General features: G+C 33.2%; 6 protein-coding genes and 1 long non-coding RNA gene across 9 annotated transcripts; all 7 read left to right on the forward strand.

Moving 5' to 3' along the window:
* LOC104779703 (probable root meristem growth factor 8) lies at window positions 1,539-2,952 on the forward strand. The gene is made up of 4 exons (XM_010504102.2): window positions 1,539-1,825; window positions 1,985-2,055; window positions 2,148-2,205; window positions 2,503-2,952. Exons 1-4 carry the CDS (start codon window positions 1,717-1,719, stop codon window positions 2,646-2,648), a joined length of 384 nt encoding a protein of 127 aa, XP_010502404.1. The 5' UTR covers window positions 1,539-1,716; the 3' UTR covers window positions 2,649-2,952.
* LOC104779704 (tetraspanin-13-like) lies at window positions 3,343-4,368 on the forward strand. Its single transcript, XM_010504103.1, has 2 exons — window positions 3,343-3,903; window positions 4,081-4,368. The coding sequence occupies exons 1-2, from the start codon at window positions 3,343-3,345 to the stop codon at window positions 4,366-4,368; spliced, it is 849 nt and encodes a 282-aa protein (XP_010502405.1).
* LOC104779705 lies at window positions 6,434-8,164 on the forward strand. Of its 3 annotated transcripts, none has more exons than XR_766524.2 (4): window positions 6,434-6,794; window positions 6,917-7,451; window positions 7,693-7,801; window positions 7,892-8,164. It is a non-coding gene; the product is annotated as an uncharacterized LOC104779705 (long non-coding RNA). The 3 variants fall into 3 exon arrangements; XR_766525.2 differs by having other exon boundaries at window positions 6,922-7,451; XR_002037649.1 differs by having other exon boundaries at window positions 6,449-6,794; window positions 7,251-7,451.
* Window positions 9,183-11,396, forward strand: LOC104779706 (protein COLD-REGULATED 15B, chloroplastic-like). The gene is made up of 2 exons (XM_010504104.2): window positions 9,183-9,587; window positions 10,912-11,396. The coding sequence occupies exons 1-2, from the start codon at window positions 9,373-9,375 to the stop codon at window positions 11,267-11,269; spliced, it is 573 nt and encodes a 190-aa protein (XP_010502406.1). The 5' UTR covers window positions 9,183-9,372; the 3' UTR covers window positions 11,270-11,396.
* On the forward strand, window positions 11,519-13,181 carry LOC104779707 (sm-like protein LSM7). The gene is made up of 6 exons (XM_010504105.2): window positions 11,519-11,640; window positions 11,948-11,987; window positions 12,086-12,167; window positions 12,275-12,346; window positions 12,755-12,807; window positions 12,956-13,181. The coding sequence occupies exons 2-6, from the start codon at window positions 11,985-11,987 to the stop codon at window positions 13,043-13,045; spliced, it is 300 nt and encodes a 99-aa protein (XP_010502407.1). The 5' UTR covers window positions 11,519-11,640; window positions 11,948-11,984; the 3' UTR covers window positions 13,046-13,181.
* Window positions 13,262-15,470, forward strand: LOC104779708 (pentatricopeptide repeat-containing protein At2g03880, mitochondrial-like). The gene has a single exon (XM_010504106.1). The coding sequence runs from the start codon at window positions 13,393-13,395 to the stop codon at window positions 15,286-15,288; it is 1,896 nt and encodes a 631-aa protein (XP_010502408.1). The 5' UTR covers window positions 13,262-13,392; the 3' UTR covers window positions 15,289-15,470.
* On the forward strand, window positions 17,077-20,131 carry LOC104779709 (phosphatidylinositol 4-kinase gamma 7). Its single transcript, XM_010504107.2, has 2 exons — window positions 17,077-17,397; window positions 17,553-20,131. The coding sequence occupies exon 2, from the start codon at window positions 17,820-17,822 to the stop codon at window positions 19,770-19,772; it is 1,953 nt and encodes a 650-aa protein (XP_010502409.1). The 5' UTR covers window positions 17,077-17,397; window positions 17,553-17,819; the 3' UTR covers window positions 19,773-20,131.

The raw sequence follows: 24,725 nt of genomic DNA on the forward strand, positions 1-24,725 counted from the left end.
AACAATGTATCATAAGCTCACAACAATGTGTCTGAATACCATAATAGCAAATCAAGAATGAGCACCAAACTGTTTTAAGAAAAAATCCACACTCACATCATTAACATATAATAATTTAAGAATTTGTCACCCTAACTTAATAAAAAAGAACTCAATAATTTACTCACGAGCAACATTGTTTTAATTCAAATCCACAACTGTAAATTCATGTTCCATATTTTCCTTATACCCACTAGATAGGCAAAATAGCTACATGATCATTCCTAGAAAAATATTACAATTAACTATAGTACACTTTGTTAATAAACTTGTAATATATCATTTATAGTTTCAAGTAATTTCCACAAGTTCAATGTCATTTGGTCAAACATTTCAGCGACTTGGGGTCAACCTCTTTTCCATGTTCCAAGACATGTGTCTTGACTCTCAGCGATTTCAAGACCGTTGTCTCGCTGCTGTTACTATTTTTACTTATATACTATGATGAATTAATTAAGTTTTTCTTTTATATTTAGATTTAATAATATATCTACTATGTCAAGAAATAGTCATAAGTCATAACCATATAATTCACTTGCACAAACCATTGGGCCACACACGTTTTTTTGGTTAGTTGACTATATTGGAGTTGGGAAAGTTTTGGACGTGATAAGATCAATGTTCAATGATGCCATTAGCAAATGTGTTTTGTAACAAACTATACTAAAAGTGATGTTCTCATCTTCACCTATTTGGGTACGTAGCAGTTTTAAGCAAGTAACTTAGGCGTGTGAATGTCCAAAAAGTGAGAGAAAAGATAAGAGAAAACGAGCAAAAGGTTTAGGCACATATGATGTGATAATCTCAACAACTTTGTTTGTTCTTACCTACTCGTAAAGAGAAGCACGCATAAATTATTATATAAACCATATGTCAATATAACTTGAACTTAAATCTTTGAAAAAATAAATCTATATAAAGAAAAAGACATCAACTATTTCAAGAAATAAACACGTACGTTATCGAAAATACATAGATAAACATACTAATCTTTAGGATCATAATTGTGCATGCACTTAACATAATCAACTTATACAAGTATTATTTGATATCTAGCATCTCAATTGATTGTGATCATCATGAGATTCAACATATATACATCGATTGTCTAAAACTATATATACATCAAGTTAATTTACATGAATGGTGAAGGGTTTCCAACTTCTAAAAGATGATTCAGTGTTGGGTCTATATCTTTCTCTTTATACATATATCTTGTATAAGATGGTAATATAAAGGAATATTTTTCACGAAAAGGTGATGGAAAATAGTATACAAAGAACGTGGGATATAATAGATAGGGACAAAAAAAGACAGAAAGGCGAAGACTCGACAAATTGGGTTTGATGAAGTGTGATGCCAAACTTGTGTTTGTCCCAATACAAACAAGTAAACAACCCCGAGAACGAGCCTCAATGGCGTGAACCCCTTTTTAAACCTTGACATGATCAAATCTTTTATATATATTTTTTAATAAACAGTATCTTCAACCTTTTTTTGAAACTCTCACTTTTGTGTTTCGTGCACTCTCTATCTCACAAGACACATTAATATATTATATATAGACAGATAGATACAATATATGTGTGTTAGTTCCTTTTGGTTGATATAAAAGAAGAGAAGAAGAAGAAAGATAGCACAAAAAAGCTTATCACATCTAAAATCACTTTGAAGAATATGAAGCTAATTAAAGTCACCTTCTTGCTTTGTGCACTAGCCATTTTATTGCTTCTAACTCCAACTTCATCTCTACAAATCAACCCTCTCTACTCATCTCCTAGCCAAGGTGATTAAGTTGTTTCTTTCTATTTCTTAAAACCACAAAGTTTTGAATATCAAGTCTATGAAAATTTAGAAGGAGTTTTTCTTTAGACGAAGTCTTGCGTAGTTTTACTATGTTTTTTCTAACCGATTGAATTAACTGACTTTAGTAACAACATTACAGGTTTAAGGGAAGAGACCATTATTAAAACGGTGTCGCGGAAGCTAATGATCATCTCTAGTGAACATGACAATGTAAGAGATTAGTGTACATGCACGTGTATATGTATTTTATCTCCTCAAGACTCCAAGTTTCTAATCAAATTTTGTCCTTTGCAAATGAATAGGTGATGACATCAACAGTTCATGAAGGTTCAAGCGAACAACTTCGAGTCACCTCATCAGGTAAATCAATCATTTGGAAATGATCGTTTTTGTTAAATAGTATATAAGTTATTTAGACATTTATTTAGAAATAGGTAATTAGCAAACTGACATATCTAATATCTTAAGCACACTTCTGTAGTCAACCATGTGAATATTTGACTATGTCAGAAGAAAAAGTTTATCAATGTCTATTTTTATCTTAGAATTTTGTTTTTAGTTGCAAGTAAAATTAAACGAAAAGATTCGAAACCTCTCTAGGATTCTATGATGAGATGATTTGTATTAAATCTAGTTCATCTTTTTATTATTTCACAGGAAAATCTAAGGATGAAGAGAAGAAAGTATTAAGTGAAGAAGAAGAAGAAGAGAAGAAGGCTCTATCGAAATATCTATCGATGGATTATCGTACGTTTAGAAGAAGACGGCCAGTTCACAACAAGTCTTTACCTCTAAGTCCATGAAAACATTATATTGTTTCAAAATAACTAATAAAAAGGTTTTAGCTAGATTAATTAATATTTTGTTTGGATGGTTATTGGTTAATTGGTTATAGTAGTAACGTAGTTTAGTTTCTTTGGGAGCACTGAGGAAACAAGTTTTGGCGATATTATTGTAATTAACGGAACATGTTCGTGTTGTTATTTTTTATTATATAGTTTTAATTAATCTTAATGGCCGACAATGATGGAGCAAAACACTAAAACTCTGGTTTGGGGTTTGAGCTTATTTGCTCTTCGTTTCACGCACTGTAACATGGTGGTTGTATTGGTTTTGATTTTTATAATCAACAAAACTAATCAAGCTGTAGTTTACAATTTTACAGAATTAGTTCTATTTCAACCGCTTTTTTTTCTTATGTCAACGACTAATATTTTGGTCAAAAAAACATATTTTTAGTTAAGGAATATTTTACCGAACCGGGTCAACAACAAACTAACAAGTAACAACAAATAAAAAAACACAGGCAAGCTTTTTATTTTTAGTTTTTATGTCTTCTGGTTTCATGTGTGTTTCCTTAAATTACAAGCTACAAACCCTAAACTTATCTTTTGCAACAGGTCAGCATCGAACTCTTTGTTCCTTCTTCATTATAGCTTCTTAATAGTTTTGACCACTTTTTCTCTTTGACAAAGTTTTCGGCATTATAACACAATAATGGCTAAAGATAGTGAAGAACAATTAAACAATGAGAAACCTTCTTCATTATCGTGTTTCAAGAAGATCTCATTCCCATGCAATACCATTTTCTTGATCTCAAACGCAATCTTCCTCGTCACAGCGGTGTTCTGGTTTGTTACCGTCATAATATTGCATTACAGGACCGATGAGTGTAACCGGTCCGTCACAACTCCCGGAATCTTCATAAGCTTCTCATTGCTCGTCATGTCCCTCTCTGGATTCTACGCAGCTTACTTAAAATCCGATTGTCTCTTCCGAATCCACTTCTTTATCTTCTTCTTGTGGATGTTTGTGATCGTGGCGAAAGCCGCCTTCTTCACTTTTCTAAATAAGGAGACCGGTTCTAGGTTGTTTCCTGGGACCGCGATCGGTGAGTATAGGTTCGAGGATTACTCAGGATGGGTTCGTAGGTTGGTCATCAAAGACGATGACTGGTATCGTACTAGGAGATGTCTTGTTAAGGACCATGTTTGTAACAAGTTAAACCAAAACATATCAGCTTCTGAGTTTTATCAGATGAATCTAACTCCTATACAGGTACGTAAGAACGTAAGCTATAAATTGATACAAGTACGCTATATATATGATAAATACAATTTTGGTTTAGAAAGAATTATTAAACCTAAGTCACATTAACCGAATCTAGTATGAAGTGGTTTAATTTTGATTCCGGTTTGTATCATTCTAATTATTATTATTTTTTTTTTTTAACAGTCGGGTTGCTGCAAACCACCACTTTCATGTGGATTGAAATACGAAAAACCAAATATTTGGACAGTTTCAAGATATTATAACAATTTTGAAGATGATTGCAAGAGATGGAACAATTCTGCAGATACATTATGCTTCGATTGCAATTCGTGTAAAGCTGGGATTCTTGCAGATTTACATAATAATTCTTTTTCCGTCACAGCTAACGTTCTTAATATCACCCTTAGTCTTTCCATCGGCATTACCGGTTGGTTTGCCTGGTTAAGGATCCTTCGAGAAACTCAGAAATAGATTTATAACACATATATTGTAAAATTAAATATTTTTTTCATTTTTTTATAACACATGTATATATATAATCAATTTTAAACCCGAGTGGAAAACAAACGGTTGTAATCCTCCTAGTAACCCTTTGTTTACTCAGTAGGATTTGGACTGTTCATCACTTGCCATATCTGACTTTGCACTTTGGAGTTAGAAAGTTACACACATATGTATCTTTTTTTTATAGACGACGCCAAATATGGGCCTTCTTCAACTTTCCTCGGGATTTCATGGTATGAGATGAGGTCTTGTTTAGGATATTCAACACCAACAAAAACTCATCTAACATACTTTAATCTGAAGTCTTTTTTTTTTTGTTAATCAATATATGATTCAATAAATATATTAAATGGTTACTATACAAATCCAACAAATCGAAAACTATATAAATAAATAAATAAAAAATCAAATTATTGCAGTAAAACAATCCAAACCAATAAATTTCAGAGATAATTGAAAAATACATACGTTTTTAAAACATATTTTGAAAAATAGTACGTTTACTATTTGCAATTGGCAAAATATGAAAATAGACATATTCGTCCAACCAAAAATGTGTATGATTAAAATCCGCCGTTATAGAAATATATTATTTACTAATATGTAGTTTGATGATCTTAAATCGTATACAAATACTACTGGACGGTTTGATTCTATCCAAAATACTGGATTGTTTAAACCGTACACAAATACTGTTGGATAGTTTGAATCTATCCAAATTGCTGGATGGTTTAAAACGTACACCAATATTGTTGGAAGACTTGAATATATTCAATATGCTGGAAGGTTTAAACCGTACACAAATATTGCTGGAAGGTGTGATTCTATCCACCATGCTGGATGGTTTAAACCGTACACAAATATTGCTGGAAGGTGTGAATCTATCCAACATGCTGGATGGTTTAAACCGTACACAAATATTGCTGGAATGTGTAAATCTATCCAACATGCTGAACAGTTTAAACCGTACACAAAAATTACTAGACAAAAGATAAAATAGTTAATTAAACTTTGTTACAAATTATCTTAATTATGATTATGCATCTTATTTCTCATTACATTAAACCGGGAACTAAGCGTTAAAGAATAAATTCATGATTTTCTATCCGTAAATAAGTTATATAAAGTCATAGTCGTTAATAATATATGAAAAGTATTATAGCATAGTGGTAAATGTGGCTTGGTTTGTTCTCCATCCACTTGGGTTCAAACAACATTACCTCCTTTTTATCCCTTTTAATTAAATCAAAGGGGTAAATTTGTAATTTTGATTTGACTTCTTCTTCCCCACAAGAAACCTAACGCTGCTAATTGTAATTTTTTTTGTTCCTTTCAAGTTTCTAGTTTTTATTCATAGATTATAATCACTATTATGAAAATAAAATCCCTAGAAAATTGGCAAATAAGTTGAGATCTTAGTCTGCTTCAATGATCGGCTTCTATCAAGTTTAAACTGAAATAGATAATAATCTGAATTATCAGAATATAAATCTAGAATCATTGTCGGATGTTCTAGGAGAGAGAGAAAAAAAGAGAGAGATAGATGGAGAGAGAGAGATTTAATAAGAGAGAAAAAGAGATAGATGGTGAGAGAGAATGAAAATGCAGAGATCCCATGGAAAGAGAAACGAGAGATAGATGGGAGAGAGAAACACAAAAATCCTTTTTGGTAATTTACACAACACACTCAAAACTCTATTACACAATTCATTCTATTAGTGTAACAGTGCAAAACAGAATGTTTTTTTCTAATTGTAAATAGTAAAGTGACTATAATTCTAATTAAGTTTTAAAAAAATACTAAAAAACTAAGAAACCCTAAATTTTATCCAATTTATACGATGAAATTAAATGTATTTAATTTATATATAATCATTTTTCTTTTAGTGCAACATCCATATATAGTCCATTTTTAGATTTAGCTAAGAGCATCTATTTCCATTGGTTGCATTTAAGCAAAGTTGTTAGCTTAAAAAGCTAAAAAAATAAATCAAAAATCTTAATTAACTAACAATCAATCTTTAGCTTAGACAATTTAGAAACAAACGGTGCTTAGCTAACACGTGTCAGCCTTTTGAGTAAAAGTTTAGGAACAAAAAAAAAAGCGGTGTTTTTCTTTTTTTGTTTATCTCTGTCGTCTTTTCTCTTTTCGTCATCGAAGAAGAGTTTCATCTGGATGGAGGAAGAAACTCATCATACATCCATCTAGATCAATATCTGAATTTTTTGGCTTGATTTAGGAAGATTTTTGGCTTGTATATATCAGTATGGTGCCCAAATCTGAAATTTTTAGTGGCCTGTGTTCTTGGCGAATTGGGTTTCGGTGAAATTGAGCACTATCATGAATCGACTATTCGGGAAACCCAAGCAGGAGTCTAATCGATCTTAACGAGGTATGATCCAATTTCTACACTTCTCTCTTGTCAATCAACGTTTGATTTGAAAAAAAAATAGATCTTTGAAAGTGATCTCTCTACTGTTTGTTTACTCTTTTGTTTTGATCTGTTTGGTTAAGATTAGGAATTGCTAATTGGGAATTGGAAATTGTTTAGTCGATTGGGAATTGTTAATTGCGAATTGATGTTAACAAAATTAGAATATGAGAGAACAATCCCAAATTCGCAAACCTGGTAGATCTTCGTCGTCGCTCAGGTGTTGAATTGCCACTGCATTCCTGCTTGGACTCAGTTTCATCAAAACGCTGCCTTTCAACCTGATCATCTCTCAGCTCACCCTCTGCAAATTCTTCTTCAAAAGCTGGCTCCAGCTGCAGAATTAGGAAACAACATGAACTTCTATAGATGATTAAACAATGGCTACTTTTAAGATCAAATATTTGTTTAGTGCAGCGGGATAATAGACATTCAAGATCGACCAAAATGGGACAAGGATTCAGTGAAAGCAAAGGAAAGAGCAAAAGCTAGGGTATAAAGCTCACCTCAAAGATATCTGGGAGTTTTGTATCAATGTTGGAAGATTTTATGTTGATCTCCAGCCTTTGCACCTATCAATGTCGTATACTCTCTTCTGGATTCCTACTATACAACAAGGTGATTTTTGCTGAGCCTACTTTACTCTCTTTAGCATAGCGTTTATGCAGATCTTCATATAGGATGTGCATGTGTAGCTGTTGGATTTTGTTTTTACATGCTATAGGTTGTATCTCTGAAAGTAGAATGTACAGTTGAGGTTTGAATCTAATTCTGTGTGTATATGAAATGAAACCTTAGTGTTTGGCAGTACTCATTCATAGTCTTTGTTAGTGACTATAGCCGTTTGTTGTTTATGCAGTGGGTTCTATCTCCAAAATACTTCAATTTTCCACTTCATCTAACGTTGACAATTATCCATATGGGATTTTCTGGATTTTGTGGCCTTCCTTCTTATTCAGGTTTTCAAGGTACATACTATACTCTTAGCGTTTACAGTTACACTTGTCATACCTGATGTCTAAATTGTCTCTTAAGTTTATGTTTACTCCTTTCTACAGGTTCGGAAATACTGCATATTTGCACATTTCAGTTGCCTTCATACAGATGCTCCATATTCTTAGTAATCGGAATTCAACATTTAGTCTTTGATGGTTTAACATGTTCTACTTCCAAGACCAGGTTATTTTCTCGGTTACACTTACACCAAGAATTCAACATTTAGTCTTTGATGAGATTAGCCTAAAATGTACTTTGTTGGTTTCTTACAAGCTTCTTTGTACCTAATCCATGGAAACAGATTCTTCCATTGTTGAAGAAGCATGTTCACGTTATAGGATAGTAAAAACAAATAAAGAGTTGAAACAATTAAAGAGTAGTAACCACATCCGAAGATCAATGACAACAAAAGTATATCTACAAGTTTTTAAATATATACAAAATTATGAAATATATTCATTTTCAAGTTTTTAAATATATACAATATTAAAAATATATAACAAAATTTATTATACTATAATAATTTCCAAAATAACAAATTTAAATTAAGGACCACATTTTTAGATACTACAAATGAACCATAAAAATAGAAAGTTTTTTAATAAGTTTGTTAACTTCACTTTTATTCACTTTTATTCAAAATTAATGTTTTTAGCAACTTTGCTTAAATGCAACCAATGGAGATGCTCTAACCATGCATAGAGAAACACGCGACCGGCATGTACGCACTTCCGTTTCCCTTCTGTCTTAAACTTCCAACCTTCCAATGGCTAAAACACCATTCTCTGTTTTGTTTATTATTTTACCTTTTTTTTTTTAAACGATTAGAGGACAATACGATGAGTTAGAAAGGAAAAAAAGAAGGATATGAGTTAGGAATAACATGGGATACGAGTTTACTATGGGTAACATGTGACCGACATGTTATATTTCTCATGCATATATCTTTCCACTCTCCCCCAAACATTCGATCGACCTTATAAACACCATGCTTTCACCCCCATCTATTTTCTTGTACTAGTTTAAATTTTATAACAAAAAAAAAATGATTAAACTCACTCTCTCAACGCTTACAATCTTAGTTGAGTTCTTAAATATTATGTTTATTCTTGCAAGCACGTACGTTAATCTTAATGTTAAGTCACACGGTTATTAATGCTTATTCAACATGTCAGTTTCGTATACCCGTACGTTTGTGACAATACACTTGAAGGACTTATGTTTTCTACATACTTTTTTCACATGCTGATCATAAACATTGTATTCGTTTCGTGCAAGCATGTTAACTTTAATACTTCTGTTTTTAAGTTGTTGTCCGACGTGTTTCTTTTTTAAGGTAACATTGGACGAACTAAGAACTAACTAAGGAATGTCACTGATTCTGATTGGATAGAAACTAATGCACGTCAGCTTTTGAGGTTCCGTATACAAGATTCTCATTTTGTCCCTCTAAAAAAATAAAACTCTTCCCTTTGATTCTTCTTGTTCCCAAAACACATTTTTTTTACCTCTAAGAGCTAGAGAGGAAAGACAAGATAATCTCATGGCGATATCGATCTCCGGAGCTGCTCTTACTGGTTTAGGTTCTTCGTTCTTGATCAGCGGAGGCAAGAGAAGCGGCGTCCATAGTGGTTTAGATATGAGAGTTGGCCGCAAGAATTTGATAATTGCACCTCAGCGGAAGAAGTCGTGGATCCCGACAGCCGTCAAAGGCGATGGAAACTCAAAGATCGACCCCAAATGGCTCGATGAGGCCTCGTAAGTCGTCTATTTAAATTGTTTGGAGTTACTTTGAGATCGGCTAAGTGAAAACCAAAACTACTATATTTATACGACATGAACAAATCGTAGACGATGATATCATGTGGTGAATACTGATTTTTCTAATACTATGAAAAGATATATTAGAGTTGAAATTTGATATACATTATGATATAGATTTTTGTTTTTTTGAATTTTGAATTTGTCATTTTGTTTTGTTAATTGTTTAGAAATAGAGAAAACGATTCATTTTGGAAATTTCATCCTCTTTAGATTTTTTGTGGGGTATAAATTTATAACACATTAAATATGGTTTCAATGAAATTGAAACATTAATGAGTAAAGGACAATTTTTGGGTTCATTCTTAGGGATGAACCGCTCTTATTCACCCCCTTTTAATTGAGGAAACAAATTATTAATTAAAGAAACAAAATCTGTTTATAATTCAATTTTAATTATAAACATTATATTATAGTTTTTAATTATAACATCTAAATCCAAATTCTATTTTTATAAATCCAAATCGAGATATATTTTATTTAATTGTGTAATTTAATTCCTAACCACTCTTTTATAAATCCAAATTGAAATACAATTTTGTTTAATTGTAAAATCTAAACCCTAACAACTCTTTTATAAATCCAAACGGACATATAAATTTTTTTGATTGTAAAATCTAAGCCCTAAACCCTAACCACTCTTTTATAAACCCAAACCGACATATAATTTTGTTTAATTATAAAGTCTAAACCCTAAACACTAACCACTTTTTTGTAAACCCAAACCGACAGAATTTTGTTTAATTATAAAATCTAAACCCTAACAACTATTTTGTAAACCCAAACCGACATATAATTTCGTTTAATTGTAAAATTTAAAACAAATCACTATTTTGTAAACCCAAACCGACATATAATTTTGTTTAATTATAAAAACTACACTCTAATCATTCCTTTATGAACCAAACCGACATAATTTCCTTATTAAAAAATCTACATAATTTGTTTCCTAAATCTGTTTTGTCTTTTTATTTAATTTTGATTTATTTTATAAATATGATATGACACGACGTTTTGTTGTATTTTGATTGGTTAATTAATAGGGGATGAATAAAAGAGGTTGACCCGCAAGCATTTTTCAACGAGTATACAATTTTCCTATGACATAAGTAACTGAAGAATATGTTAACACAATATATATTGCATATAATATATAATATAGATATATACTGATATAGCTAGCTTTATCTAAAAATCTAACCCAATTTTAATCTCATTTGTTAAATTGTCACACACATACACACATACACAAAACAAAAAGACATAAAGTTTCCGAGTACGTGAAGGAGAAAGGAAGCGAAGTGGGACATCTGTCAGCTCAGAAAGGACAAGAGGTTAATGATCATATAGAGAGAGCAAAGTACTATATGGCTGAGAAAGCTAGTGAAGCAATCGACGAAGTGGCTGAAATTGCTCAGTTTGTTTCGGATTTTGTGACGGCAAAAGGCAAAGAGACGAAGAAAGAAACTGCTTCTTTATCGGAGAAAGCCAAAGACTTCTTCGTTGAGAAAGCAGGTGAAGCCATAGATATAGCGACGGATGTGAGCAAGAAAACAGCTAAGTACGTTGGAGATAGAGCGAAGGAGGTTAAAGAAGCTATAACGCCTCCAAAACCTTAAGTATACATACACATTTGATACTGCCCTAAACAATTAAGAGTAATGTAGCAAGAAAAAAAAAATGTATTATTTATGCGAGATATGTAATAAAAACTGTTATAATAAAACGGTTAAGTTTGAATTTTGATATTCGGTTTAGTTCTTTTCAATTTATCAATCGGTTTAGGATTCAATTGACTCAAACCATTGGTTAGAGAATTGAACCGGAGTCCGTTCTCAACGCGATCGGTGGAGTTTTTTTATATAGAAGCGTCACTAAAGACAGAGAGAGAGAGGCGGCGACTCTTGGGATCAAATCAATCACAGGATTATTATTTTGACTCTTGTTTGAATCTGCGAGATTTCTGAGTTGTCAGATCTTTGCTTTTCCGGTGAGGTTTCTTCATCCGTTTGTATATATGATTAGTCAAATCTTAGTTCGGTTTTGTGAAGCTCCGTTCCATTGATTTTGGGTTCTATGATTATAGTTTTCTTGATTTCTGAACTTTTGTTTTCTTCCCTTTCTTGGTTTCTTCCAATTTGGATTTCGATTACTTCAATTTTGAAACTTTTCGATTCCGATTTTGCAAAACCCTAGTTTTAAATTGTATAGCAAAAACCCTAAAAATCTGAGTTTGCTTCTTATTTGTCCTGCATTCATACTTACTGTGAAGTTCGTTTTTTTTTGTTTCTTTGCAGATTTTTAGGGAGTTTTTGTTGAAGACTCTGCTCTAACATGGTAAATTTTAATGATGTTTAGTAGGATCAGTGTTTTATGATTCGAGTTCATTCTTAGTTAGATCACAAGAGGCTTAGTTCAGAGTTTGTTTTATGCAGTCTGGAAGGAAAGAAACGGTTTTGGATTTGGCTAAGTTTGTTGATAAGGGTGTGCAAGTTAAGCTTACTGGTGGTAGACAAGGTAAGATGGAGTTCTTATGGGTTATGCAAAGATGTGTTTCTTTTTTTTTTTTCACTATGTTTCTCTTGAGATTTGATTGATGGTTGCAAATGTGTTTTCTTTTTCAGTCACTGGAACTCTTAAAGGCTACGATCAATTGCTCAATCTTGTTCTTGATGAAGCAGTAGAATTCGTTAGAGGTATCAACTACTGTTCTTCACAGCTATATCTGCTGCATCAATCTTGTTAGGATGTTATTTTGCTTTCTTTATTTATGATCATTGCATAGCATGAAATGAGTTAGTTTACATCATCTGGATCCATGTGTATCTATTGCTAGTGGAACCTGCCAACAAATACGAGAATCTCTGTACCTCATTTGATTCCATTACTCTGCTGCGTACAAATATCTCCATGATGCAATTGGTAGAAACATAAATTTTGATTAGATAGGTGGGAACTGGAAGAGAGGTTGTTTGATTGCTTAATCGTGTTATGCTGTGATATGAATGGGATAATAACATTCTCTTAGCTATGTTAAAACTAGGAGTGGGATCATATTTTTTATGGATTCTATATTATGACCCTTCGTCTTATGTTTGATTCAGACCACGATGATCCTTTGAAGACTACCGACCAGACAAGACGCCTTGGTTTAATTGTATGACTCCTTTACCTTCTTTTTTCAGTGCTAATAAGTGTAATTCCAATATAATGCTTCTGGTTACATTCTGGCATCTTGTTGATAGTAATAGAGTTTCGTAGTTTAGATTCTGAATCACCGTGGTATGTTTTGTCGGGTTTTTTAGGTTTGCCGTGGAACAGCGGTCATGCTCGTCTCACCAACCGATGGCACTGAAGAAATCGCTAACCCATTTGGTCAACCAGAAGCTGTTTAAATAATTTCTTCCCAAACATTATGTCTCTCTATTAGTTTGAACTTGGCCATTTAGAGAGAGTATTTTGTATCTGACTATCTGGTGTGATGTTGGAAACATATATGTTCGTTCAATTTAAACTATTTGGAACATCATAGTCATAGATACTTCTTCTCGTCTCTGTTTTACCAAACTTGAATTTAGTAGCTTTGTTAAATCTCATTTCAGTCTTCTGACATCATCCCACGGTATAAATTCGGTTTACCAAAATTCCAAAACCAGATTCGAAGTAAACCGGAAAATCAAATGTCCAAGTTTGTTTTGAGGCTCCCGGAGTTGCTTGGATAGTTTATGGTGGAGTGGAGACAATGAAGTCAGTAACGGCAAAGCTCAAACTCCTTGGACCAGTTCTCACTTTACGTTGTTCTTACAGCTCCACCACCGATCAAGTTCTTCTTGTTAACGAATTTACCAGACTCTGTTACCAGAGGGACCTTCCCAGAGCTCTGAAAGTAATGGATTCGTTACAAAGGCATGGTCTTTGGGCAGACTCTGCAACTTATTCTGAGCTTATCAAGTGTTGTTTATCTCATAGAGCTGTTCATGAAGGGAATCTCATTTGTCGTCATTTATACTTCAATGGTAATCAACCAATGATATTTCTGGTTAATGTTCTGATCAATATGTATGTAAAGTTCAATCTTTTGAATGATGCTCACCAACTGTTCGATCAAATGCGTCAAAGGAATGTTATTTCTTGGACTACAATGATCTCTGCTTATTCTAAGTTCAAGCTTCATCAAAAGGCGTTAGAGCTTTTGGTTTTGATGTTGAGAGATGGTGTGAGGCCTAATGTGTATACTTATTCTTCTGTGTTGAGAGCTTGCAACGGGATGTTTGATGTAAGAATGCTTCATTGTGGGATTATCAAGGAGGGTTTGGAGTCTGATGTTTACGTTAGGAGTGCTTTGATTGATGTGTTTGCTAAACTGGGTGAGCCTGAGGATGCTCTTTCGGTTTTCGATGAAATGGTTACTGGTGATGCCATTATTTGGAATTCGATCATTGGTGGGTTTGCTCAGAATAGTAAAAGTGATGTAGCTTTGGAACTTTTTAAGAGGATGAAGAGAGCTGGTTTCATTGCGGAGCAGGCTACATTGACTAGTGTATTGAGGGCTTGTATTGGTTTGGCTCTTTTAGAGCTTGGCATGCAAGCTCATGTTCATATCGTGAAATATGACCAAGACTTGATACTCAACAACGCACTAGTGGACATGTATTGCAAATGTGGGAGCTTGGAGGATGCTCGACGTGTGTTCAGCCAGATGAAGGAGAGAGATGTGATTACTTGGAGCACTATGATTTCAGGGTTGGCACAGAATGGTTATAGCCAGGAGGCATTGAAGTTGTTTGAATCCATGAAATCTTCTGGGACGAAGCCAAACTATGTTACGATTGTTGGAGTTCTCTTTGCTTGCAGCCACGCGGGACTTCTTGAAGATGGTTGGTATTACTTCAGATCAATGAAGAAACTTTATGGGATTGATCCAGTGAGGGAACATTACGGCTGCATGATTGATCTGTTAGGAAAAGCTGGAAAGCTCGACGATGCAGTGAAGCTGTTAAATGAAATGGAGTGTGAGCCAGATGCTGTTACATGGAGAACTCTACTTGGTGCTTGTAGGGTTGAAGGAAACATGGTGCTGGCTGAGTATGCAGCTAAAAAGGTCATTGAACTCGATCCTGAGGATGCAGGAACTTACACAGTGTTGTCTAACATATATGCAAACTCTCAGAAATGGGATAGTGTTGAAGAAATCCGGACACGCATGAGAGACAAAGGAATCAAGAAAGAACCTGGATGTAGCTGGGTTGAAGTAAACAAAAAGATTCATGCTTTTATCATTGGAGATGATTCTCACCCACAGATAATTCAAGTCAAGAGGGAGCTGAATCAATTGATCCATATACTCATTGGTATTGGTTATGTTTCTGAAACAAACTTTGTGCTACAAGATCTTGAAGGAGAACAGATGGAAGATTCTCTTAGACATCACAGTGAGAAACTGGCTCTGGTCTTTGGCTTGATGACATTACCTAGTGAGAAAGTCATTAGGATCAGAAAGAATCTGAGGATATGTGGGGACTGTCATGTGTTCTGCAAGCTCGTATCGAAGCTTGAAAACCGCAGTATCGTTATAAGAGATCCGATCCGTTACCATCATTTCCAGGATGGCAAGTGTTCTTGTGGTGACTACTGGTAACAATCATATGGTTTTCTCTGTGAGCTTTCTTAATCAAATTTTAGATTAGTGAATTATGTTTTGCTTGTGAAGCTTATTGATATGCCAAAAATTTTGATAGGATTCTGTAACATTTTACATTTGCAATATTGAAGATTGGAGACTCAAAAGACTAATTTGTGAAAAGGAAAAATACTTATTTTTAATTATTGTGCTATAGTTGAGTTAATGGGAAGACACTACTGCACATGGATATGGATCATGCAATATAATTTATGCTTAATCTCTCTTTATTATTTTATTAAATTAAAAGCATTATAATAACCAAAAGTGTTCAAAGCTGAATTTTGCATCATGGAGACAAGATCTTTATAATGTCCAAAGTGGTTTAATCTCATTATATATTATGATTCACTATTGCTCATGTGGACTTAAAAGTGGCATCGTAGTCGCTTTATTCATTCGATTACACCTAATGGACTTCATAATTAAATTGGTATTGTTTTTGCAGACTTTTTAATTAAGTATTTGAGTTAATTTTTTTTGTTCATTGTTTAATTCTTCAATTTATCAATGTATTATCTTAAATGAACCTAAAAAAAAACTTTTATGTGAATTAAGTTATACTTAAAAAGTATATGTTAAGAGAAAATTTATTTACTAGCTATAGTATAACTTAAAAGTTAAAAGTGTATGGTAAGTTACACTTTATCTATTTTGGTAAGTTATACTAGCTAATTTTAACTTCATATTAATATGGGCTTTTAAGTTATAAGGCCCAATTTCGTACGTCCATGTCATAACTAGATGTTATTAAAAACCACGTCGGCATTCTCATCCATTGCCACGTACCAGTCCCATATCGGACGATCAAGGATTCCATAAGAATCTATAATCGAACGGCTCTCTTGACCTGTTCTAGACACTTCCAAAGATGGGGACGATGATAAAAGTTTCTTTTTATAGTTTTTTTTTTTTAACTATTTTACCTGCCAATTTATGACTCTATTTACTTCGTTATATTTTTCCCTTTAATGTTACAAGTTTTAATGTGTTTATTTATTTATTTATATATATTGATGCTAAAATGAGATATTTTAATTTTTCAACTCTTTATTGGTGAGATCGCACGTCTTTTCCGTAGTGATTCATAAAAAAAAAATATCAAGGGAACATCATGAATTAAGATATAAATTATCATAATTATATAAATTAAGATATTTCTCATTATTTTGTACCCTTGAAGTATGTGTAATAATTATATTCCAAGTAATGTTTATTTATTTTCTAAAACTACACAATTTAAAATATAATATAGTGAGAAATCGTTGCTCATAAAGTAAAAATAAAAATTGAAGAAAATTTCTATAAATATATGAATCTGGAGAGAGTTTTTTTTTTTTTTTTTCATTTTGATATAAAATGGGAGGAAAAAAGAAAAAAAATAAGACTAAAAAATGGGTTTTATGAAAATCTTGCCAACAAACATAAAATATATAAAAAGAAGAGGTAAAGTGTAAATTAATAGAAGTTTTAAAATAGATATATTTGCTTCTCATGATATATATATAAAAAGAGAGTAAAAACTACTACAACAACCAAAATCATAACTAGTGGCAAAAAAAATAAACGAAAGAAAACAAACTTAAACAAAATGTTTTTTTTTTTCAGTAGTAATAAGAATAAAAAATCAAAATAATACGATGACGTGTCATAACTCGTAAGGATAGAAATTAAATAATTTTATCCAAATAAAAAAATTACTCTAAACCATGGTTAAGAGATTTAACCAGAGGAGAGAGAGACTCTCAGATCAGAGTGAGTTAAAAAGCGTTCCTTTGAGTTCGAGAGAGGTGAATCAACGAAGGAGACAACACACACTCTGAGAAAGAGGCGGCTAGGGATCCGACTACTGCTTCCTTCACTCACTTTCTTTTTTCCTTTTGATTCCTTGCCTCCATTGAACCCCTCTTCTTCTTCTTCTTTTAGATTCTCCTCTCATCCATGTGCGTTTTTTTGAAGACGACGATGACGATGATGATGCTGATGTCTTTGGATTGAATCCGTACGAATTGTTTCGCCTGCGTTTTGATTTTTTTTTTTTGTATCAGATCTTGCCCTTTTTTCCCGGTGAGTTTTCGCTTTTCTTGAAAAAAGCTCATTGATTTGATTTGTTCAAGATCTTAAATTGGTGGATAAGATTAAGAGATGTTGAGAATGATAAGTTATATTTGATAGATCTGCCTAGATTAGTGATGTTGTGTGATCTTGTTTGTTTTTTGCAGATTTCTTCAACCATGGCTTACCTGATGTAGTGATTTTGGATCAAATTCATTCTCAAAGCTGGCTCCTTTATATATCTGTTTTTTATAGAAGAAGCTCTGTTTTTGTGTGGTTCTCTTTCGTTTCATGATCGGTTTAGGTATCTGCTTTATCCGGCTCGTGTTGGTTTCAGACATAGGCACTGCTCTAGAAGGTCTCTCTTCTTCGGCTACTGCTTCTGCTGTTCACCACCAAAAGAGAAGGCCTTTTTTGGTTTCTTCTTTCGTTTCATGTCGAGGAACTTAGACAGTCCTGTTCAGACTCAAATGGCTGTGGCAGTGTTTAAGACCCCTCTTAGTGGGGCGACTAGTATGGATGGGAAGCAGCATCATAAGCATCAGCATCTTCAGAGGCAATCCTCCGGGAGGAGGGTTTTTGTGCAGACTGAAACTGGTTGTGTTTTGGGGATGGAGTTGGATCGTAGTGATAATGTTCATACTGTCAAGAGGAGGCTTCAGATTGCTCTTAATTTCCCTACTGAGGAAAGCTCTTTGACTTATGGAGATATGGTGCTTACGAATGATCTGAGTGCTGTGAGGAATGATTCTCCGCTTCTGCTGAAACGTAACTTTATGCATAGAAGCTCTTCTACTCCTTGTCTTTCACCTACTGGGAAGGATCTGCAACAGAAAGATCGAAGTGGTCCGATTGAGATACTTGGCCACTCGGATTGCTTTTCCATTGTCAAACATATGGTGAAGGACATTGTTAAGGCGATGAAGATGGGTGTTGAACCGCTTCCTGTTCATAGCGGGCTTGGAGGTGCATACTATTTTAGGAACAAAAGAGGTGAGAGTGTTGCGATTGTTAAGCCGACTGATGAAGAGCCATTTGCACCTAACAATCCTAAAGGCTTTGTTGGGAAAGCCCTTGGGCAACCTGGCTTGAAGTCTTCCGTACGAGTGGGGGAAACCGGGTTTAGAGAAGTTGCAGCTTATCTTCTTGATTATGGCCGCTTTGCTAATGTCCCTCCCACTGCTCTTGTGAAGATAACTCATTCTGTATTCAATGTCAACGATGGGGTGAAGGGGAACAAGCCTCGGGAGAAGAAGCTGGTTAGTAAGATTGCTTCTTTCCAGAAGTTTGTGGCTCATGATTTCGATGCAAGCGATCATGGCACTTCAAGCTTCCCTGTAGCTTCTGTGCACCGCATTGGTATTTTGGACATAAGGATCTTCAACACAGACCGTCATGGTGGGAATCTTTTGGTGAAGAAGCTCGATGGAGACGGAATGTTTGGTCACGTAGAGCTTATTCCAATAGACCATGGCCTATGCTTGCCAGAAACCCTAGAGGATCCTTATTTTGAGTGGATTCATTGGCCACAGGCATCGTTACCTTTCTCTGATGTAGAGCTTGAGTACATACAGAGTCTTGATCCATTGAAGGATTGTGACATGCTTAGAAGAGAACTTCCAATGATTAGAGAGGCGTGTCTTAGGGTTCTTGTTCTCTGTACTATTTTCCTTAAAGAAGCTGCTGCTTATGGTATGTGTCTTGCCGAGATTGGCGAGATGATGACTCGGGAATTCCGACCAGGAGAAGAGGAGCCGAGTGAACTCGAGGTTGTGTGTATTGAAGCCAAGAGATCAGTCATTGAACGAGATGTTTTATCTCCAAGGTCAGATGTAGTAGGAGAAGCAGAGTTTCAGTTTGATCTAGACTGTGATGATTTAGAATCAGTCTACGCTTCCAAGATACAACTAACGGATGACTACTTTACCAAAAACCCCTTTTCAAACGGACGTTCTTCGCTCGGGAAGCTTGAAGAAAGCATTAAGGAAGAAGAAGAAGATGAAGAAGAAGAAGAGGACAAAACTGAAAATGCTGTCCCTATGATCATTATGAAAGACAGTTTTTTTAGTTCAGCTGCTTTTCGTGACAAAGCTCCATCTCTTTCAAAGCTTTCCACTTCAATGAAGAACACACATCTTAGCGACACAGCACGGAAACACCCAAAACCCTTAACCAGAGGCAGATCCGAGAACACATCGTCTGGTCACAAAAGCGCAAACGAACAGCTTCCAATGAGTGCAAGCTTCGTGAAAGTAGCAGACATGAAAGAAGACGAGTGGGCTCTGTTCTTGGAGAGGTTCCAAGAGTTACTTGGACCGGCTTTCGCGAAACGCAAAACCGCAACGTTGAGTAAGAGACAGAGACTTGGCACTTCATGCCAGTTTTGAGAAATCATATAGTAGAAAGTAAAAAAAACTCGAGAGAGAGAAAGTTAAACGAGACACGATCTACAGTATGGAGTATGATACTGAAGGCTTCTTCTTCAGTTCTGTGGTAGTAAAAAAAATAGTTTACTTTTGGAAGGTTTGGCTTATGACAAGCGACAAGGTGATGAAAAGGGGTTTTGCTTGATTTTCTTTTTTTAACTGCTTTGTAAATATTTCTTTTACCTCGTTGTGATCTTCTTTGTTTGTTTTTTTTTGTTCTTTTGCCCCTTTTATCACCTTCTCTTGTTTTTTCTTTTTCTTTGGTATGTCCTTGTAGCTTGGCCTTGTCTTATAAATAATAATAGTCTTCTTTCACTTTATGTTCTGATCGTCGGTACAATGATCAGAACCGTCCATAAACCACATTTCACCATTCATAGCTTAAGTTTTGAGCCAAACCAATGAGGTTTGATGAGTGTTACAGAGAGAGAGACAAGAGAAAGTGATAAAAGTGTAAGCGTGATGGTCCCAAAGACAGCTGCAAAGAAAGCGAAATGGGGGCATCGACCCATTATCCATTATTTATCATCTCATCATCCCATCAGGTAATGTCCAAAGTTGTCAAAAGTTCAAAGAATCATACCAAATTTCGACGCAACAAAACGATGATATTGAAGTGGGACCCCATTTGTGGGTGTAGGGGTCATCATTTTTATATCCTTCCTCTCGACAAAGACAACATCAATCTAACGTAATATTCATTTGATGTCCTTTTTTCTTCTTCTTCTTCTTCTTCTTCTTCTTCTTGTGTAGTACTTTTATGTGTACTATCAAGAGGCAACACTATTTACATCGATCATAAAGTTTTGAATGTTTCGATCAATGATATTTTTCTCATATTTGAAACTAGTCACGGATTATCATTTTTAACGTAATTTTTTTACATAATATCTTACTCGAAATATATGTATTACAACTAAAAACAAACCAATTTATTACTATATTAGTCATATACATTTAATTAAAAGAAACTAGTTACTAGATATGATCAACATGATGAAACCATATAGCCAAAATATGACCAATAAGTTTTGTTTACAATAAAATTCATATGATTGGGTTCCATACTAAGAGAATTTATTTATTTATTAGATGTGAATTACTTCTAAATTCCTTCTTTTATGAGTTTATGCTTCGAAGCTTTTCTCATTTTTTTTTTTTTTAAACATTGTAATTCTCCGTTCGTCTTACTTGCGATTCTATAGTTTTCTCAGTTCACTTATTTTTGTAAATCGTTCACAATTATTGCTTAAGGTTAAGAGGGAGTTGTTCCATGCAAAACCAAAGACATATATCTATATATATAGTTTGATGGTAAATCTTTAAAAATTAATATATTCACTATTTGCCTATGTATCGTTTTACTATTTGTGATTGATATCTTTATATTTATAATTTCGCAGTGACGCTCATATATAAAGGCTATGTAAACTATTTTAAATGAGTAAGATTAACGTTTGTCTTACCAATACAATAAAAAAAATGGACATATCATGATGTCTTTTTTTTTCGATATGGATATGATTTATGGGCAACTTGTTCATCGTTTGGTGTATGATTTGACCTGGTTGTGATAAGCAGACCAACATCATCACTCAGTGAATCTTACAAAAATGCATATCGTGTGATGGTTTCATTTGATTTATTCTATGATTATTAGAGGGTATATAGCTGGTTTAGTTTAGTTAAGTTTCAAAATACCACAATTTAAGTTTTTTTTTTCCAAAATACCACACTTAGTTATTCTTAAAAAAAATACCACAATTTTTTTTTTCCAAAAATACCACAAACACAAAAACTTAGTTTTTCATTGGGTAGGATTTTTATTTTAGGTTTGGGTTGACAAATTTAGATTTAGGGTATAGTTTTTAGGGGTAGAGTTTAGTGTTAAGGATTTAGGGATTAGTTTTTAGTATAAATTTTTAGTTCAATTTTGTGGTATTTTTGGAAAAAACATTTTGGTGGTATTTCTAGAAAAAAAAAACTAAAAGTGATATTTAAATAAAAAAACTCATTTTAGTGGTATTTATGAGAATTGCCCATGAAATTTTGTTTTTAATGATTTTAAAGGAGCTGAGAAGATTTAAATTAGATTGGTTAAAATTATAAAAATCTTAATCTCATAGTTTTATATGTGGGATTTAAAAGCATTTTATAATAAATCATATCAACTTCACTAAATCATCAAAATCATATAAAACCTCGTTTAAACTCAATTTAATCTAAAATTAATACACCCTAGTTTAGACATGCAAACAAAAGTACACATGTTATACCATGGACTAAATATATTCTAGATATTTTTTTTTTTACATGTAACCTAAATTTTAGAATGATAACCAAAATAGTCATGGACAAAAAATCCGATCCGGATGACCGTGAAAGTGAACCAAATATAAGCGAAAAGCACAGACACCTAACCAAAATTGACGTACTAAAAAATATATACTAAATTAAAGAACCGAAAACAAATTATACCATACCGAAAACCGAATAGATATCTGAAAAATCTGAAAAACCAAAAATATCCGGTTAACTAAATTAAAAATCCAAGAATATCCAAAACACTAAAAAAATACTTGAATAACCGAATTAAAAGTATCCAAAAATATCTGAAAACATCCGAAAACTCCTAAAATATTTGAAAATATCCTTTTTATCAATCAGAACCTAAACGAAAATATACCTAAAAATATTTAGGATCAAGATTGGTTTCGGATCCAAAACCAAATCAAAAGAAATTTAACCAAACCAAAACAGAACCAACAATCTAAATATAACCAAAAACCAAAAGTACTGAACCAATACCAAGCCTATAATATCTGAATGTCTAGTATAACCTACGTACGTAGGTTCACTATGTTTAACAGTAGTACTATTTTGCAAAAGTTAGTATTTGCCAATGAAACCTATTCAGTTAATGGAAATCAATAACGGTTTTCACTAAAAATACTTAGGGTGAATCTTCTATATCTTATTTTATTTATATATCTTATTTTATTAAAAAGATAAATCAATATTAAATTAAAATGCAAAAAGATGAAACAAATTCTGTATACTTTTGATTAAGGAAAATTAAATATTGGCTTGGTTTAGATTTTACAATTAGAATAAAATTATGTGTCGGTTTGAGTTTACAAATAAGGTGATTAGAGTTTGGATTTTACAACTAAAATGAAATTATATATCGTTTTGAATTTACAAATGAAGTGGTTAGGATTTAGATTTTATAATTAGAACAAAATTATATGTCGGTTTTGGTTTACAAATGAGAAGGTTAGTGTTTAGATTTTCTAATTAGAATGAAATTATATGTCGGTTTGGATTTACAAATGAGATAGTTAGGATTTAGATTTTACAATCAGAACAAAATTATATGTCGGTTTGAGTTTACAAATGAGATGGTTAGAGTTTAGATTTTACAATTACAACAAAATTATTTGTCGGTTTGGGTTTACAAATGAGATAGTTAGGGTTTAGATATTACAATTACAACGAAATTATTTGTCGGTTTGAGTTTACAAATAAGATGGTTAGAGTTTAGATTTTACAATTAGTTAGAAATTATATGTGAGTTTGGGTTTACAAATGAAATGTTAAAGTTTAGATTTTACAATCAGAATGAGATTATATATCGGTTTGGGTTTATAAAAAATTTAAGTTTTTAATTTTATAATAATGTATACAAATTTATTTTCTTGTTTTATAATAATGTATTGTTTGGTTTTCACGTAAAATGAAACTCTACCAAATTACTGCAAAAAGAGTATCCGCGGGTTTCTATTTTGGATACGTTATGAAATTATGAAAAGAATGAATATTTCTATTTATAGTCTGTGCATTCAACATGATGAAGAACGTTACAAATTTCGGAAAACATTATTGTTTTTTGGTTGTGTGAAAGACTATTTTATGTCTTCTTCGTCGCATCAGCCCTATCTTATTCTTTTTCTTCCTTTTTTTCGTTTTTTTCCCTGAATTCCTGTTTGAAATTGATTGTTTTGGTTACGTACATTTGGTGTAATGTTGTGATTAAAAGGCATAATGGCTAATACCGTAATACATTTATAGTATTTGAAAATTTCACCGAGTTTGTATAGGACAATAAGCGAAGATTATTCATTTATTGGACAAGTAACTAAGTAAACAAAATGTATAAGGGATCGAGTCCAACTGGTGAGCTTATTTAAAACTCTCATCAAGTAATCAAAATTTATCGTATAAGCTCAATTTTCAAGTTTTGTGTGTCAACTTAAAATTACATGCGTTAAAATTTATAAGGTAAAACATAAGCAAACTATAAGCAAAACATAAGCAATATATAAGTAAAGCTATATTAATATTCTCATCAAATAATCAAAATTTCATTCTTGTAAGTTCATTACCTTTTTAAAGTTTTTGTGTTTCCACTAACGTAAAAGAAAAGTATTATATATGGTAAAACAGTTCCACTTTTGCCCAAAGTTGATACATTCACCTTTTTCCATCGTTATTTCACAGTTCAGAATTTAAAGATTCTTGGTGCAGTGGAGGAGTCCCCAACAAATTTGGATCCCCTTGAAGCATCTGCGGTAGCTAACTCTGCCGAAACCTTCATCCGGAAAATGACCAAATTCCCTTTCCGTTGCGGTGTGTCGACCAAAACTTTGCGAGTTCACGATCTCGCCTCCCCATTGCACCTCTGTTGCATAAGCTAGATTTGCAACAATTTCAGCTGGCCAGTAACCAAGCAATGAATGGTTAGATCCCAAACACAGCCACCAGTTTCGGGACTTTTGATCCTGCATAATTATTTATCAACGATAATAACTAAATATTACTTTGCAAATGTCAAATTTGGTAGGCAAAATTAAAAGTTATTCAGTAACAAAATAACTAACCTTCCAAACTGAAAAAAAAAAAAAAAAAAAAAAA

The sequence above is a fragment of the Camelina sativa genome, chromosome 4 (assembly GCF_000633955.1).
Source record: "Camelina sativa cultivar DH55 chromosome 4, Cs, whole genome shotgun sequence".
In the NCBI taxonomy this organism is placed as follows: domain Eukaryota; kingdom Viridiplantae; phylum Streptophyta; class Magnoliopsida; order Brassicales; family Brassicaceae; genus Camelina; species Camelina sativa.

What these genes read in the sequence shown, in the direction of transcription:
- LOC104779703 (XM_010504102.2), top strand. Translation starts at nt 1,717, where the DNA reads ATGAAGCTAATTAAAGTCACCTTCTTGCTTTGTGCACTAGCCATTTTA. An exon ending in TCTCTAGTGAACATGACAAT is followed by an intron (nt 2,056 to 2,147) that starts GTAAGAGATTAG and finishes GCAAATGAATAG; the next exon opens with GTGATGACATCAACAGTTCA. An exon ending in ACTTCGAGTCACCTCATCAG is followed by an intron (nt 2,206 to 2,502) that starts GTAAATCAATCA and finishes ATTATTTCACAG; the next exon opens with GAAAATCTAAGGATGAAGAG.
- LOC104779704 (XM_010504103.1), top strand. Translation starts at nt 3,343, where the DNA reads ATGGCTAAAGATAGTGAAGAACAATTAAACAATGAGAAACCTTCTTCA. An exon ending in TGAATCTAACTCCTATACAG is followed by an intron (nt 3,904 to 4,080) that starts GTACGTAAGAAC and finishes TTTTTTTAACAG; the next exon opens with TCGGGTTGCTGCAAACCACC.
- LOC104779706 (XM_010504104.2), top strand. Translation starts at nt 9,373, where the DNA reads ATGGCGATATCGATCTCCGGAGCTGCTCTTACTGGTTTAGGTTCTTCG. An exon ending in AAATGGCTCGATGAGGCCTC is followed by an intron (nt 9,588 to 10,911) that starts GTAAGTCGTCTA and finishes CAAAACAAAAAG; the next exon opens with ACATAAAGTTTCCGAGTACG.
- LOC104779707 (XM_010504105.2), top strand. An exon ending in GCTTACTGGTGGTAGACAAG is followed by an intron (nt 12,168 to 12,274) that starts GTAAGATGGAGT and finishes TTTCTTTTTCAG; the next exon opens with TCACTGGAACTCTTAAAGGC. An exon ending in AGCAGTAGAATTCGTTAGAG is followed by an intron (nt 12,347 to 12,754) that starts GTATCAACTACT and finishes TGTTTGATTCAG; the next exon opens with ACCACGATGATCCTTTGAAG.
- LOC104779708 (XM_010504106.1), top strand. Translation starts at nt 13,393, where the DNA reads ATGAAGTCAGTAACGGCAAAGCTCAAACTCCTTGGACCAGTTCTCACT.
- LOC104779709 (XM_010504107.2), top strand. Translation starts at nt 17,820, where the DNA reads ATGTCGAGGAACTTAGACAGTCCTGTTCAGACTCAAATGGCTGTGGCA.